The following is a 16,686-nucleotide window of genomic DNA, read 5'->3' on the forward strand; positions in this document are numbered from 1 at the left end:
ATGCCTTTAAACAATCTAAAACATATGCTTTTAAGTAGTACAACAAAATCTCTTGGAATTTTTAGCAGAAGATAGGAATTTTTATTTTTATGGCCTTACATCTTCCATATTTTATTCTGGAAAAACCAATTTTCTCACATATACACTTACAAGTAAATAAGCTTTTTACAGAGTAAGGCTAAACCTTACTTTTAAACCTTTTCTTTAAAACTTGTAACTGTATTGCTCTTATCAATTTCTACTGATTTAATAAAATTAGCCAAAGAAAGCCAAACAAATGCTTTCAGTCTATAACAGATCTCTTATTAAAAAACAGAAAAATTACATTTAAACTGTTAAGTAACCAGACCTCATTCACATGAAGAAAGTTTCATGATTTTCAGGACTGCTACATATTCCACAACCTTGTAGCCTCCCATTCAGGAATTGGCAATCACGTCCTAGTATAAAATGAACTTTGAAAATAGCCAGCTTCCTGAAAATGACTGGAATTCAATTCACCATGGGAATTATTAGCAAGACTGGCTTATCATACTCAGAAACTTAGAAACATACAAAGGAAGTCAAGTCATGGTTTTTTTTTTTTCCTTCCATAACCTTTATGAGAAATGCAGCGGTGACAAGCAAAGAGAAAGAAAGGAGAAGAAACTTGGCTTTTTCTGGAGTAAGACACATCTGCTTAACAGTCTACAGTGAGAGGTGGAAATTTGATCTTGTGCTGATGGTCAAACAGACTGCATAAACATAAGTCAGTGTCTACGGAATTCTCACATTCCACAGCTGCCTCTGGGAACCCTCAGAGAAAGAACATGCCCACGTAGATTGCACATCTGCTAGGGCATCTTTCTCCTTAACACCTATGTCTTCCCTTCACCCCCTAAAGAAAAGATTTACATTTTTTAAAATAAAAAAGGATGCTCAAAACTAACTTGAAAACCAACTGCGTTTAATTGTAACATTTTGAGCCACAAAATGAAATTGAGTCCAGTAAAAGGCAGGTGGACTGCTCTGGGTTTCTGAAAGAATTTTTTTAAAATCATATGCAAAGATTATTTCTCAACAGTGTCCCATCTCCGCTGAAGTCAATGTCAGCTAGAGGCCCTGCATTAAACAAGAGAGAGTCCACTCTCCTATCTTTCCCTCCACTTCCTTTCTTTCCCTTTCTGCCTTCCAATTTTGTTGACATTCTTTTCCTTCTTATTTTTATCTAATCTTCTGATTTTGTTGACATTCTTTCTTCTCCTGTCTAGCTACTCATAATAGAGAAATCTTAACTTTCCCCAGGTCTTTAATCCTCCTGCCTAGCTTGGATTACTTGCAAACAATATGTAGGTATTATGCAACTCATGATGTTTAAGGTATTTGCAAACCAGTGGGGGTTTCAAAAGGAAGCCATTAAAATAGCTACCGTAAATCAAAAAGTTCAAGGCAAAGAAGCTTAAATTCTCATCAGAATTTAAAGTGAGAAAAAAAAAATTCACATACTACTCTTATTTAAGCCTACTTATAATTTATATATAAATTCAATGTGCTATATGAAATCAAATTAGTTTTAGTTTTGTCACAATCTCAGTTGATCAATTTTGGTTTAATTATATTGAAATCTAAAATTACAATTTTCACATTAATGTTTTACTTGGGTGGGAAAAAATTGTTTTAACTGAATGTGTAGGAGGGTATAGAATCACAGCATGCATTTTAAAAAAGAATTTTCTAAATTAAAATATACTTAGAAAAAAACATATTGATTTGATAGGTCTGAGTTCTCAAGAATTAACAAAACGGTAGCTTTCATTTTATATATAAATGGAAGCCAAGTTTATTTTTTACTTTGTAGCTTTATTGTTGATATATTTTGGCATTTTCAACATAATGTAAATAATCAGCTGAGAGTGAACTATAACATGCATAACACATAACTATATGTAATGTAAATAAAAGTTCAATTTTGAAAAAGAAACCCATTGTAGTGGCTAGGCACGGTGGCTCATGCCTGTAATCCTAGCACTTTGGGAGGTCGAGGAGGGCAGATCATTTGAGGCCAGGAGTTTGAGACCAGCCTGGCCAACATGGTGAAACCCCGTCTCTACTAAAAATACAAAAATTTGCCGGGCCTGGTGGCACATGCTTGTAATCCCAGCTACTAGGAAGGCTGAGGCACAAGAATGACTTGAACCCGGGAGGCGGAGGTTGGAGTGAGCCGTGATAGCGCCACTGCACTCCAGCCTGGGTGACACAGCGAGATTCTGTCTCAAAAAAAGAAAGAAACCCAATATATTGGAAACCGATTATTACACAGGTAAACACTTATTCAGGTAAATAAATAACTACATTCAATAATGAATTTTCCTGAAATTATACTATATGTATTGACATCAAGTGAAAATTATTAACTTGTTAAATAAGTAATCGTTCTAACTAGAAGCCCTAAGGGCAATATTTTCAGATGATGCTTTCACATCCAAGTCTCATCTTTGAGGTCCAGGGTGTATGGAGCGGGTAAACATGGCTGTGCAAGTGTCCAGACAAATGCGGCGTGTAAGTTTCAGGCTTACAGGAAACACACCAGGGATCCCCGGTGGGTTTGACAGGTTTCAGGGCTGTAACTGAGATTCTTCTGGTAGCTGAAAAGGAGGTAACTACCCCTATAACTAGGAGTCTGTGCATTCCTTAGAGTATATCAAATACAAAGCAGAGAGAGACAGGGACATCTGGAATGACCACTACTGACCTGATCCCAAACTGCCTCTCAAAATCAAATGTGAAAAAAACAGTAAGGATCAAATGATTTTTGGAGACACAGAGAAAGAGACAGACAGTGACAGAAAAATACACAGAGGCAAGGAGAGACAGAAAAGAGAAAAGGGAAGAAAAGAAAGAGAGAGAGGGAGAGAGAGATTGACAGGCAGAGATGCCCACACCCCAATGTCATGGAGACAAAACAAGTAACTCTCAGGCTAACCAACAATGCATGAAGTCATCTAACACATTCACTTGGATCTTGTTTACACACATACATAGTTAAGGTCGATTATTCCACTATTATGAGCAAAAGTATGTCTTTGCTTAAATAGTCACTGCCCTGGAGTAAGTGGTAATGCATTGGCCTTTGTCTGTTGTGAAGATTTTTTTTGTCACTGTTCAAGTTTTAGTGAAGTTAATTCAATAGGTAATACCCGAGCCTGGTACATAATCAAAAGAGACAAAAAGCCCAGCTACAGCAAGAAATGAGTTTCCTTCCTTCCCCTCCACAACCCTCAATTTCCTTTCCAGAGGCAACCACTGTTGCCAGTTTCTTGTCAACCCTTTCACATCCCATCTGCTCTATAAAAATATGACCCAGTGCTTGTGTCTCCTTCCTGATCTTTTTTTTTTTTTTTTAACATAGTTACCATGTTCTACACATGGTCTGCAACCTGCTTTTTTCACTTCATCTGTCATGGTGACTGTTTGGTATCAACAAATCCAGAGCTGCCCGGTCCTCTTCAATGGGGTACACTGCATTCCAATGAGTGGTCACCCTAAGCCATACGCATCTTATCAGACCCCTGCTGGTGGCCACACTTAAAGGCTTTCCTTCTTGGGTTTGCAGCTAGAACTCCAACTCACAGGACTTACTGTTTTCTGCTAAAATTCCTGAATATCACTTCCTTAGTAAAACTTGAAAAAAATCTTACGGCTACTGAGCACATGTGGTGTTTGGAGAAACAACAAAGAGAATGCTGTTGGCCAACCCTTGCTGTGCCTTCATGTCATAGGCACATTTACTTCTGTTGCTGCATGCAACAGTGGCGGAATGAATGAGGAAATGTGGAACAATAACCAAGCAACATAACAAGGGAACACCGTTGTGGCGCACGTTCTTCAGACGAGCAATCTAATTTGGACTCGAAAAAATGTCATCTTACAAGCAAAGTATTTCTGATCTGCCAGTCAACGGGAAAACTTTGGAAAGCAGCAGACACTGCAGCAGAAACACCCTAAATCGTGAAGTGTGTTCCAGACTTAAGGGAGGGTAGCGGATTAACAGCACATAAAAGAAAAATGAGTTTATTATTAGAAAGTCAATTGCATTCTACAATATTTTCAAATTTCCAAATTCAGGGACTGCATCTGTCCATCAAGATTCCTTTGGACTCAACTAGCAAATCAACTTGCAGATCCATCTCTCTTTTCTGCATGCTGCCTGTCTGCAAATAGCTAATTAAGAGGAGTCTGCTGTGCTGGGAGGTAAATCCTTTCTGCAGTCCAAGATTTCTCAGGATACCTTCAAGAGGAAAAAAATACCAAAGGGCTGGCTCATCAGCTCAGCTGGGGCAGCTTCATTACAATGCTAATGTCTGATGATAATGAGATCCTTTCGAATCACTCTAGACAAGCGCTTATGTTCTCTCTTTTCTGTTTGGTGGGTTTTTTTTTTTTTTTCATTGTTGCTATTTTGTTTAGTTTTAAACTCATGGTTTAACCACAAAAATATGAGACACTCTTCATCAGCCTAAAACACAATCAGTTTTGTCCAAGATTGTACTTGCCTTATTATTATACAAATCACCAAGAGGGAGATTGCAAAGCATTTCCTCAGGAAGGGCCCATTTTCCTTCTGTCGCTGGTGCATTTCTCCACCACATTTGTTACAGCAACGACACATACAAAAGAAATACCCCACCAGAGGCATCAGAATAATAAACAGCAGCCCCAGGACACAGCATAGAATAATCCCTGCTTCATAGTAGACAATCTGCAATTCAAACAAAAGAAACAGCACATATTGTAACACAAAATAATAAGTAGAACATTCCATGGTGTACAAAGCTCTTTTTTTTTTTTTTTTTGAGACAGGGTCTCGCTCTGTTGCCCAGGCTGGAGTGCAGTGGCGCGATCTCGGCTCACTGCAACCTCTGCCTCCTGGGTTCAAGCAATTCTTGGGCCTCAGCCTCCCGAGTACTGTATTTTTAGTAGAGACAGGGTTTCACCATGTTGTCCAGGCTGGTCTTGAACTCCTGGCCTCAAGCAATCTACCTGCCTCAGCCTCCCAAAGTGCTGGGATTACAGGTGTAAGCCACCGCACCTGGCCATGTTTCATTTTTTTAACCTATCTGCCATCATTAGTTGAATCTGAATGTGTACATATATACATATATATATGTATATATGTATTTTTTTCCATTTTGAAGCTCCTTTTTGAAACAGAGGAAGCAGAGAATTGAGTTATTAAATACATGGCCAAGTGCTTACTGGAAGATGTCTTTCAACCCCTAGGAAGATGTCTAAATGCTAGTTCGAGCTGCAAATGGTTTAATTTTAACCCCAAAGGTATTTTGTTTGTTTTTAAATGGATCAATAAATCTTGGCAGGAGTACTTGCATAACAATCTACATATAAGGTGCTTTACACACTGCACAAATAGAAGTTAAAGATTCAAAGCACTTTGGATTGGCTGGCAAACAATTACTCGAGAATCTGGAATGTATCTTAATTTAGAAAAAAGGCTCAGACTCTAAGTCAGGCACGTTAAACACAGGCCAGTCACAAGGTTCCTCCTCTGATACACTGGAAATAATAATACGTACCTTGTCAAGTCATTGTGAAAATTAGAGATAATGCATGATTAGAAATAATGTGACAAAGGACCAAGCACTGAGTAGACACTTAATAAAGGTGCCTCTCATGCCATGCCCAGGAGCCAGATCCACAGTGAAGGACCGACCTTGGCAGTCCGTGTCTCAGACGGTTCCTGAGTTCCCAGGAACAGCACAATTTCTAGATACAATCACGTGACCTAAACATATTTTCATAATCACTGCTGACTTTATTCCGGGATAAATGAAAATTAATGCAACTAGATGATGAAACTTGATGTCATTCCAATTCATGCATGTAGCTGCTTATATTTCTAAAGAATGGCAGAAAATTGCAAGTTGGCAGTTTGCAACTAAATGGACAATCTAGACAGCTGCGAATTCTGAAGCCAAGCTGAGCAAAGGAAAATAAAACACGAGTCTTGTTCCTGGGAGCAAATGTGATGTCTTGGAGGAGAGACCTGCTTTACATCCCAGCAGGGGGCTTCCAGGTCCCTAAAGTGGATGGTGTCACATTAGCATTAACTTCATAAACATATTGTGAGGGACAAATAACTAAATGACTGAATGTAAAAACAACTAGCCAAGTGCCCAGCACACAGTAGATATTCAATAAATGGTAGTTAACTCTATGAGCAAATGCTCAAGACTAGTAAATCTGGTGCATCTGGCACTTGAATATTATCTACTTCCATATTAAGATTAAATTGCTTAAAAAAAAGAGTGGCTGAATCTTGCTGCGTTCATCAAGTATGTGCTCACGCTTAAGCTAACCCCCATCCCATATCCACGAAGAGGCATTATTAGGGGACTTAACCCTTCCTCGAGGACCAATATCACTTGTCAGTTAAGAAACCAGCCCAGACATTCCAAACTCTTACTTACGTATTTTTCCATCATTTCTCAGCAAATATTCTAAATTGTTTACTATTTTAAAGAAATGTAAATTCTATCTGAATTCCAGGAGACACTGAACCAAAACCCAGGAGAGAAGATATATTGAAATGTTTTAAATGCACTAATTTTAGCTTTAAATACAAATTGTACATTTGATAACACAGCCTTTCTAATGTTACTGACTAAATATCAGGCAGTATCAGGAACAAGATAGGGCATTTCAAGAGTTCACTTCTAGGCCGACTAGATGAAGGCCTGTCACTACTTAAACTGTTTTTTGATACACCAAGATCTTCCAGTGCTTTGTTGATTGTGTTGAAGATCGACATCTAAATATTACAGAGATATCTTTCTTCAAAGAGAAGGTTAAAAGTGATGGTAAAAACAGAAATGAAACGGATCATTTAAAAATCTTCACAGTGAGGATGACAGCGAAGAACAGAAAGGCCTTCCAAGAGCAACTTGAAATAGCAGACAAGGACTTTACCTTTAGACCTAAGACTACAGTTTCTGGCTGTAGAAGTCAACGCAGGTGAGGAATTTTGGCAGAGGCAGCATGCATCAAGAAAACAGACAGAAAAAGTTATGAGTGATCAACCATAACCAAGAACATTCATATCCCACAAGGAGGAAATCGGGTGATAGAAGGATAAACATGAGAAAGGAATATAAAACTTGAGTGTGAATTCAAGAAACAGTGTTTTAAGTTGCTTTGAGTTCTGAAATTTACATTTGCATTTACATTTGGATTTCCCAAAAGGTTCTTAATCCGTATGCTAATCGGTTACGCAAAGGAGAATTAGAGGGGAAGTTACAAATGCGTAACACACTAACCATGTGATCTTCATAAAATAGAGAGTCAGATCTGAGAACTCCAGAACCAACGGCAGCATCTTCCCAAGTGCCCTTTTCTAAAATAAAAATCTGATGGTGTTATTCCCATGCTTAAAGCGATCAACGGATTCCCACCATTTTTATTCCAAACATCTCAATGTTTGATTTTAAATGTCCTTTCGTGGCAAAATAAAATTAGGTGGCTCTATGTCATTTTCTAGATCACTTTTTTGAAATATTCTGGTCCAGGAAATCTAAAAGTGTAGAAACTATTGCCTCAGCTGGCAGATCTTCACAGATCTGAGGGAACACCATTTGTGATGGGAATCACTTTTAAATGAGGCATCCAAAATACTGGGACTGGGGGGCAGTTCAGATATACCTGCCTCTGGGGTCACACAGGGCATTTTAAATGATCCCGGTCTCCCTTTCTTGGGGAAGGGGCACGCAGGCTTGTTACCAACCAGGGCACAAGCTCCCAAGCTCACCAGACATAAAGAAGCACCTCACAGTGCGTGTTAAAGAAAAACATTGACTCCCGGGCTCCTCTGCTACAGCACATGAGTCAGAAGATATGGGTAAGACCAGGAATCTGTGTTCCCTGAGCCTCCCAAACAAACGACTTGCCCTGGAGTCATTGGTGTAGGGTCTGCTTCAGGGGGAACCAACCCGACACACTCAGCCTTTATCAGACTAAATCTAGTCAGAAAGCCCTCCTCTAGATGTGGCCTGGATCTTTTGGTGCCTTTGTTTAATTAACCTCTTTCTTTGGATAATGGTAGAAAGCATGGTCCAGTTCCACATCTAGAGTAGGATTCAGCTCATTCATGTGGGCTCAGTTCTGCATCTTCTCTCCCCTGCACCCCCACCCAGAGTTTTTATTCATTTGCAAAGGCAAGGAAAGAGAGCAGGAGCCAGGGGTATAAACCAAGGTTATGGGACTGCCAAATCTAATACCAAGTCAAGCACAAAGACCCTGCCAGGGACGGTGGCAGCCCAGCTCCAGCTCAGACTCACAAGTTCCTCAAGGCCACCTAAGGGTCTCAGGACCTCGTTCTCCAAGTCCCGGATCCCACTGAAGCACTGCCCCTACTCCCATTCCTTGGTTGGCATTCGGGCTGGCTAAGCATGTTATGCTAATTTTGAATATAAATATAAAAGCAACTGTCATTTTCTTCCCCCCAGAGATGCAGGCCGACGTGGCAATCACGTTTGGGAGATATAAATGAAGCCTGTGGCACTGAGGAATGAAAATGCTTTCCACGGTGCTGGGGAAGGCTGTGAGCCCTGGGAACAGCTCAGTTCATCTTCCACAAGTCTTCCCTTGCTGAATGTAAACAGCCTCTAGATAAGGCTTTCCTCTTCAGCTTCTGCATTTACTTTTCTCTTGAGTATAATTTTCTTGCAAGTTAAGAATATGATGAGGCCATTTGTAACTACCGTATCTGAGGTAACGATTCACTGGGCAAAAGGGAACTGCCTTCTCCCATGCCGGAAACACTAGCATTCAGATTTGTTGTGCAGGCCAGTAAAAAACGTCCACCTATACATCTGCTTACTGGTAGCCCGATAACCGCCTTCAAACCAGGAAAGGAAGGAACAAAGTGCTTTACTTACCGAGAAGGACTGAGAACCTGGCCAACACATTTAACTAATTTTTATTACCTTACATTCAGTGCTACACACTTTTGTCTGTTTGCTTCATGGGCAACCTACACTCATAACACACCAAAATCGAAAGACCATTCTCCTGTTTAGGTAGGCAGTCGCAGAGGAGTGCATTGGCAGCAACTTGGGTAATAAGCAGAAAAATGCAAGGAGCCTTGATACTTTCTGAAAATACTATGGATTCACTCAAGAGAGGCGTTCAAGGCCCTCCCAGGATCAGGCCCCAACTTACCTTTTTTTCTCTCCCTCTGGCCAGGGGCCTGCTTCTTTCATACCTTGACCTCTTTGCCCACATGGTTCTGAAGCCTGGAATGTGAGCAGAGCGCCCACCCATCCCACCGGCTCTGCCCTTGTATGATCCTTGTTACATTAACTAGATAAGGTCCCTGCTATCTGTCTTCTAGCCTCTTGAGACCAAAGGCTATCATCCTTATCTCCACCTTCCTTCATTTCTAGCCATGTCCTCACACAGCGGGAGCTTCATAAACCTTATACAAATGCAAAGCTACTTTTTAACAAACGATGTTTTATAACAGAGTACACAGTCACCATCTCTAGGAATTTTCAAACAATTCTACTTAATGAGGGAGTTCTCATCCCTCAGCTAAAAGAAAAGTAGCGTAATATTTCTTTTTGAAGAAATTTTAGTTTTTATTTATTTATTTCTTCATTTATTTTGAGATGGAGTCTCACTCTGTCACCCAGGCTGGAGTACAATGGCACCATCTCGGCTCACTGCAACCTCTGCCTCCTGGGTTCAAGCAATTCTCCTGCCTCAGCCTCCCGAGTACCTGGGACTACAGGCGAGTGCCACCACGCCCGGCTAATTTTTGTATTTTTAGTAGGGACGGAGTTTCACCATATTGGCCAGGCTGGTCTCGAACTCCTGACCTGGTGATCTGCCCGCCTCAGCCTACCAAAGTGCTGGGATTACAGGCGTGAGCCACCACACCCGGCCTTAGTTTTTAATTTTTAAGTAACATACAACTTGAAAGGTTTTCTTCAAATGCCGCTTTTGAACTTTCTGCTATGGTTCAAATGGGATTTGTAAGGTGGTTCAATATTCCATGAAAGTTCTTAGTCAAAAAAGGTTACTAAAATTGCAGATTGAATAACTGGTTATTTAAAGATTTACTTTCAAGTCAGCCAAAATTTTTCTCATACTTCATATTTTTAATAATAAATACAACAATGAAAAATTACCTTGTCATAATCAATTTTGGATTCATATGCCTTCTGTATGACTTTTCTCAAAGTATCTGGAAAAAAAGCCACAAAATAGCAATATTATTTTTTCAGTAAAATTATAAAATGCATATTTAGAAAAAGATCTTTATATGCTTACAAATTATTATACCTATATTTCTATTATTCTTATAATTTTATTCTTATTTCTTAATGTAGGTAAATAATTAATGACCTCTAGCCAGAAGCCAAGAATAGAAGACAAATACTTCTGATTTACTATTTTGTCAGTGACAGAATTAGAGAGTTGTCATTTTTAAGTTAGTAATTTATCATAATACACCTTAATATTTACCAACAAACCGCATACAGCTTATTAATAATCATTTATAAAAATTTGGCTGAAATTGCTAATTCTTAATTATCTGGAAACACAAATGAAATTTATTGTTCAATAATTCCACATTTGCCTGATATTAATATTTTACAAAGGAATGGATGACAGGAATCTTAAAATTAACTCAACCCAGCAGGACGCCGTGGCTCACACCTGTAATCCCAGCACTTTGGGACACAGAGGCAGGTGGATCACCCGAGGCCAGGAGTTCAAGACTAGCCTGCTCAACATGGTGAAACTCCGTCTCTACTAAAAATACAAAAATTAGCCAGGCGTGGTGGCTCATGCCTGTAATCCCAGCTACTTGGGAGGCTGAGATGGGAGGATCACTTGAACCCGGGAGGTGGAGGTTGCAGTGAGCCAAAATCGTGCCACTGCACTCCAGACTCCGTCAAAAAAAAAAAAAAAAAAAAAATTAACCCAACTCGAGTTCTTAACATGGGAAATCCTTCTCTTCCTGTCTCCAAGCAGTGCATAAAAACCTATGCAATGCAAACTGGAACTTTTCCATAAATACTCATTTAGAGTATTTGCAAATTCTCACATAGGCCTGGGACCAAAAAAGATTAAGAGCCACCTCTTAACCCTGAGCAGCCATCTAAGAATGATATGAGACAACTGAGACATGGACAGAGAGGGTGACATAGTGATTCGTGAGGAGGCCAGACCAAGGCTCAGGTCTTCCTTCTCCTGTGCGGGTGCCTTCCCGCCACCTGTACACTCTCTCTCACCCCAGGAAGGAGCTTCTGCAGTGCTATGGCTATATCCATCACGCCTGAAATGTACTAACGGGGGGGGGGGGGGGGGGGGTGTGCAAATGAAACCCTACATCAACTCCTTTTTTGATGCAAAAAAGTTCAGATTAACATACAGGAAAACAAAGCAAGCCACTTTCCCACAAGGCTTTCTGCAAAACAGCTTTTCTCCTCTACAACTCAGAGATATGGGCTGATGTTTAAAGATTATGCTGCAGGAACAGAGATTTTCAAACTGATATGTTCCCAGGGAGCCCCAATAGTTTCTTCACAGTACCTCGGGGGCTGCCCAAGGACCAGAGGGACACTGAGGCTGTCTAATCCCCTTCCGACAACACAGGCTACCTCCCCCTTCAACCAGTCAGCATTGCTTTGGTCTGTTTTACAGATCAGGCTTTAAAATTTCATTGTTTAAAATTTCATTGAATGAAAGAGTCTACTGTTGATTTAAAAACTGAGAAATCATCTATTTATTAAAATATACTTAGCTGCACAGCATAATATGTTGCAATTTGGGATCTTGATCTAGTAACGAGGTAGAAGGGAATCCAAGCTCCGCCACTTAACTGGGTGTCTAATCTTCGGTGAATAACTGCTGCGAACATGCTCATGTGCAAAATAAGATGTCCCTACTCTCAAAGGACCACTTAGGGTGACGTGAGACAACATTTATAAATAAAACAGCACCGGGCCTGGCACACAGTGGGCACATGGTATATACCTGCTATTGTTATATGAAGGAATTTAGAGCATGCAGATTACAGAACAGTATCCATGGTAAGTGCAGTGTGGAAGATTGTTATTTTGGCCATTCAATATCCATTCACTTTTTTTTTCCCTTACAAAACAAAGCAAACAAACAAAAACAAAATGAAAAACTTTGGATTTCTTTTGGGGAACTGCTTCTTCCATCCTCTCAGGCCACGTGGACTGGGGAAGCCGTGAGCCCAGCACCTCAAAGGTAGATCCTCACGGGTCTGAACCAGCAGGTCTCCAAGCATGGGCTGTGGGAATCCCCAAGATATGTTCAGGGTGTCCATCAGGTCGAAACACAAGATGTTAATTGCTTTTTTTGTTGTGTTGACATTTGCACTAGGGTGCAAAGGCGGTGGTAGATAAGAATGCAGGTGATTTGGCACAAATCAAGGTTGCAGCTGATACTCATTATATTCTTTGCCATCAGGCATTCATGTTCAATAGTCAGTTACACTTAAGAAGGCTCTTGATAAAGCATCAAAAATTATTTTTATTAAATTTCAACCTATGAGTACAGCTCTTTTTATTATCCTGTGTAAAAAAAAATGGTAACTACACATAAAGCTCTTTCATATACATCAAAGTATAATGTGCAAAAAGCATTTGTGCAAGTGTTTTAAGTTGTGAGCTCAACTAGCCACAGTTTTCATGGAACACCATCTTTACTTGGAAGAAAAGTTGATGGCCAGGCACGGTGGCTCACACCTGTCATCCTAGCACTGTGGGAGGCCAAGGACAGAGGATTGCTTGAGCCCAGGAGTTTGAGACCAGCGTGGGCAACTGGGTAACATAGTGAGACCCCACATTAGTCAAGTGTGGGGGCATGCACCTGTAGTGGGAGGCTGAAGTAGAAGGATCATTTGGGCCCAGGAGTTCAACTAAGCCACAGTTATGCCACTGCACTCCAGCTCGGGTGACAGATCGAGAACCTGCCTCAAATAAATAAATATATATATATATATATATATATATGAAAGGCTGAGAGACAAATTGTGACTATTCAGACTTAGATATACCCAATCTCAGCGCTTAATCGTGGTTCACTGCAGGCTCAAATTCCTGGACTCAAGTTATCCTCCCCTCTCCCCTCAGCCTCCTGCATAGCTAGGACTACAAGTGCACACCACCATGCACAGATAACTTTTTAATTTGCTTTTTTGTAGAGATGGTGTCTCACAATGTTGCCCAGGCTAGTCTTAAACCCCCGGCTTCAAACGATCCTCTATCCTCTCACCTTGGCCTCCCAAAGCACTGGGGTTACAGGCGTGAGCCACCGTGCCTGGCCAGCATTTTCTCTGAAATGAAAGAAGTGGAGCTTGCAAGTTTAAGAAGCCACTGACAGGATTTGTTGCCAATGATAAAACTAGAGCTTTCAAGCAAAAATTAGAATTTTGCAAAGTGTGCATCCACCACCATGAGCTTGACAGCATTCCAGTACTTATGCCTTTCTAATGTGATCAGTAAGGATATTAAAGAATTTTTGATACTATAAAATGAAATATGTCCACATTTGGGAGACGTGCAAAACTCAGTGAACGAATATTTTCCAAAAGATTCATGCATCATGTCACAAAATCCTGCGTGGAAAAAGATCCATTCAAAGTGGAAGACAAGGAGGTGGGAGGAGGGTAGATGATTAACAATACTTAATGGGTATGGTGTACGTTATTCAGGTGATGGATACTCTAGAAGCCCTGACTTCACGACTATGTGCTCTATCCACATCACAAAATTACACTTGTACCCCATAAATGTATACAAATTTAAATTTTTTTAATAAATAAATACAGTGGAAGACAGACCAGTGGCTGTTAATAGATCAAACTATAAAAAATTAATTCACATGGTTCCAGATTCCACATTGCAAATAACCTTTAAAAACTAGCACTTGCACAGTTTTAGTGTGGTATTAAAGAAAAATACCCACAATTACGTGAAAAGACTACTAAAGTACTGCTCTCTTTTACAACTACCTATCTCAGTGAGAGCAGACGTTCACCCTATACATCAACGGAGCTAACACCCAGTACCTCAACAGGACCAACCCAGATACAGATATGAAAATCCAGCTGACTTGCACTAAGCCAGATGTTCAAGAGATTTGCAAAAATGCAAAAACCAATGCCACTCTTCTCATGATTTTTGCTTCTGGAAACTACAGTTATTTTTAACAAAATTAAGTTATTTATGGAAAGGGTTTATTATCGTTCTTTTTAAATGAATTGACAGATATGCGTTAAGGTGTTCTCCATTTTATCTTCAAATATGATAAATATTGATAAACAAAATCTCTCTGGGGCCCTGAATAATTTTTAAGAGTTAAAGCGGATCTGAGACCCACAGTGTGTGAGTGAGACCTTCTGGTCTGAGCCAAGTAACATATCCGCCCAACCCCTATAACTTGGTTTAGGAGTCAACAGATAATCCAGCTTCAGCCAGTGAGAGACAGACTCAACAGACTCAAGTCTTGGCTTTTCTTGCTTTTTGTTTGTTTTGTTTGTTTCATAGAGATGGGATCTCATTCTGTCACCCAGGCTGGAGTGCAGTGGTGCCATCATAGCTCACTGCAGCCTCAAACTCCTGGCCTCAGCCTCCAGAGTAGCTGGGACCACAGGCATGCACACCACACCCAGCTAAGCCTTGGCTTTTTCGGGGGAGAAATGCTCACTAACACCGCCCTTCACCAGGCCCCTGCTGGAAAGGACGTTGGTCTGGAGTCACTGCCACAGTCCTCCAAGCTCAAGGCAAGAGACTGAGAATTGAAGCCCCACATGAGAACCAGCCCTGGCAGCATCACGGGAGCCCCACTTTGAATGGATATTTTTCTGGGCCGCACGTGCTGAGAAGGTGGCAGGGATGCGTACTGTAGCCCGAAAGTACAGAAAACAAGGGGAGCCTGCTCTTGAGAGCACACGGGTTGCCCCATGACGCTGTCTGGGATGTGGTTCTGCGCCTCTCCATCCATTGCTCTGTCCATAGCTCTGACTGCCAGCCTCTCCAGGGTGTGTGGCCTGGGAGTGAGCAGCCCTGTGAACTTCAGTATGGACCTTCTGTGGCCAGCAGCCAAGTCTGCAGAAATGAGTTCTGGAACTCAGGACCTCTCTGTCTGTCTCCCTCTCACACACCCCCCAGGTCAGGGGACAGCGCTGGCAGGATGTCTTAGCTTCGTGGGATTCTCTTGCACTTTCTCACTACACTTCAACAGGACATGCAGCAGGAGCTTCTCCAACAGGCTGCGTGCGTATGTGTGCGATTTATGAGTTTTGTGATGTCTGAGCCACGGAAGTAAGCTAAAATAAGAAACGTGCCTTGTGCAGGACCCATATATTATAACAGATCCGTCTTCTTTATGTGAGTCAAAACTCATCTTTGACTAAGATATTTCTGTTCCCAAACTGGCTTCTCTGAATACATATGTAGATTCTGGCCTAAGCTGGGCCTAGTGAAATTCCATTCCTATAATGTTCTCTTGTAAAATGAATAGAGAACTTAAAATCCCCTGTTGTTTGCAGTAGATTTATCAGATTTGTGCCAAGCTTAAGTGCTCTTGGAAAGATTTTGCTGATAGTGTCTGTAAGTCAGCTTGCTTGGGCACTTGTGTTTACTTAGAAATGTGATTAATTAAGAGCATAAATAGTGTTAAGTGCCTCTCTGCGGAGAGACCACAGGGTCCCTCTTTTGCCTTTGGTGGCCCCATCTTAAACACACACAGTTCAGGGGGTCTCGCACGTGGCTCTGTGCTAAGAAGGATTTAATATGTTAACCCATACATTAAAACAACACTGTTCAAGTGAAAGAGATTATTCATATTTTCCAAAAAGACACAGAATAAAATAATATTCAATTTAGAGACTTGCAGAAACTAGGTTTGTACATGCATCATTTTTGTAAATTAAATACTAATTAAAATGCAACTATAATTGTTTCTTTCCAGGCATATAAGACTTTCTACAGGCACTTCCAAATAAATTTCACAACTTGCCCCTATCTAGACAAAATTCTTGAGGGGACAGGGGGAAGTAGGCAAACCAAGTAGAACTGACAAGCCCAGAAAAAACACAAATCTACACGGTTCAAAAAGTGGTAAGTCTCTGGCTGTGCTGGCAGTACACAGGCTATGGAAGATCGAGAGGCATCTTGCCCCAAGAAAAGTGTCCAGCGCAGTGCCTGGTATATAATCTACGGAGCACTACAGATGCTAAGAGATATGTTAGCCTCTCCCACCTCTACTCTGGGATCCCACGGCCTTCAACACTCCACTCTTCCCTGCCGGCCCTCAGCAAGTGGCACAGAATGAAAGTATCCCGTGCCATCTGTGTGTTGCCTCTTCCTCCTTGACCCACAGCCCGACTCTATTCCCCAGCTCTTTTGCAGCTAAGAGGGACCAGGGGACTTGAGTTCTGGCCAGCGGAACACAGATGGACATACACGCACACCACTTCCAGGCCTGGCCTCTGAAACCTCCCAAAAGACCCTGCATGTTTGCCCTCTTTATTCTTCTCTCAGCCAAATACAGAGGATCCAGTGGAGAATTCCGAAGCCCAAGTGGCTGGCAGAACCATTAGGTAGAGCGAGCCGCAGTCCCCAGACCACACCACCCAACAACTCACGGCAG

At 41.1% G+C, this 16,686-nt stretch overlaps 1 protein-coding gene across 23 annotated transcripts in view; it reads right to left on the reverse strand.

Annotated features, from left to right (window-relative positions):
- PROM1 (prominin 1) overlaps positions 1-16,686 on the reverse strand; it is a 115,023-nt gene that overhangs the window by 58,585 nt on the left and 39,752 nt on the right. For 22 of the 23 annotated variants that reach the window (XM_009447398.5, XM_063809407.1, XM_003310249.7 and 19 more), the window contains 2 exons: positions 10,182-10,237; positions 4,533-4,738 (listed from right to left, as the gene is read on the reverse strand). In XM_009447398.5, the coding sequence (XP_009445673.1) occupies positions 4,533-4,738; positions 10,182-10,237 (262 nt within the window). Of the gene's footprint in view, positions 1-4,532; positions 4,739-6,963; positions 6,991-10,181; positions 10,238-16,686 lie in introns of all 23 variants that reach the window. The other variant, XM_003310250.7, reaches the window with a different exon arrangement.

Source organism: Pan troglodytes, chromosome 3, assembly GCF_028858775.2.
Source record: "Pan troglodytes isolate AG18354 chromosome 3, NHGRI_mPanTro3-v2.0_pri, whole genome shotgun sequence".
Taxonomy (NCBI): Eukaryota; Metazoa; Chordata; class Mammalia; order Primates; family Hominidae; genus Pan; species Pan troglodytes.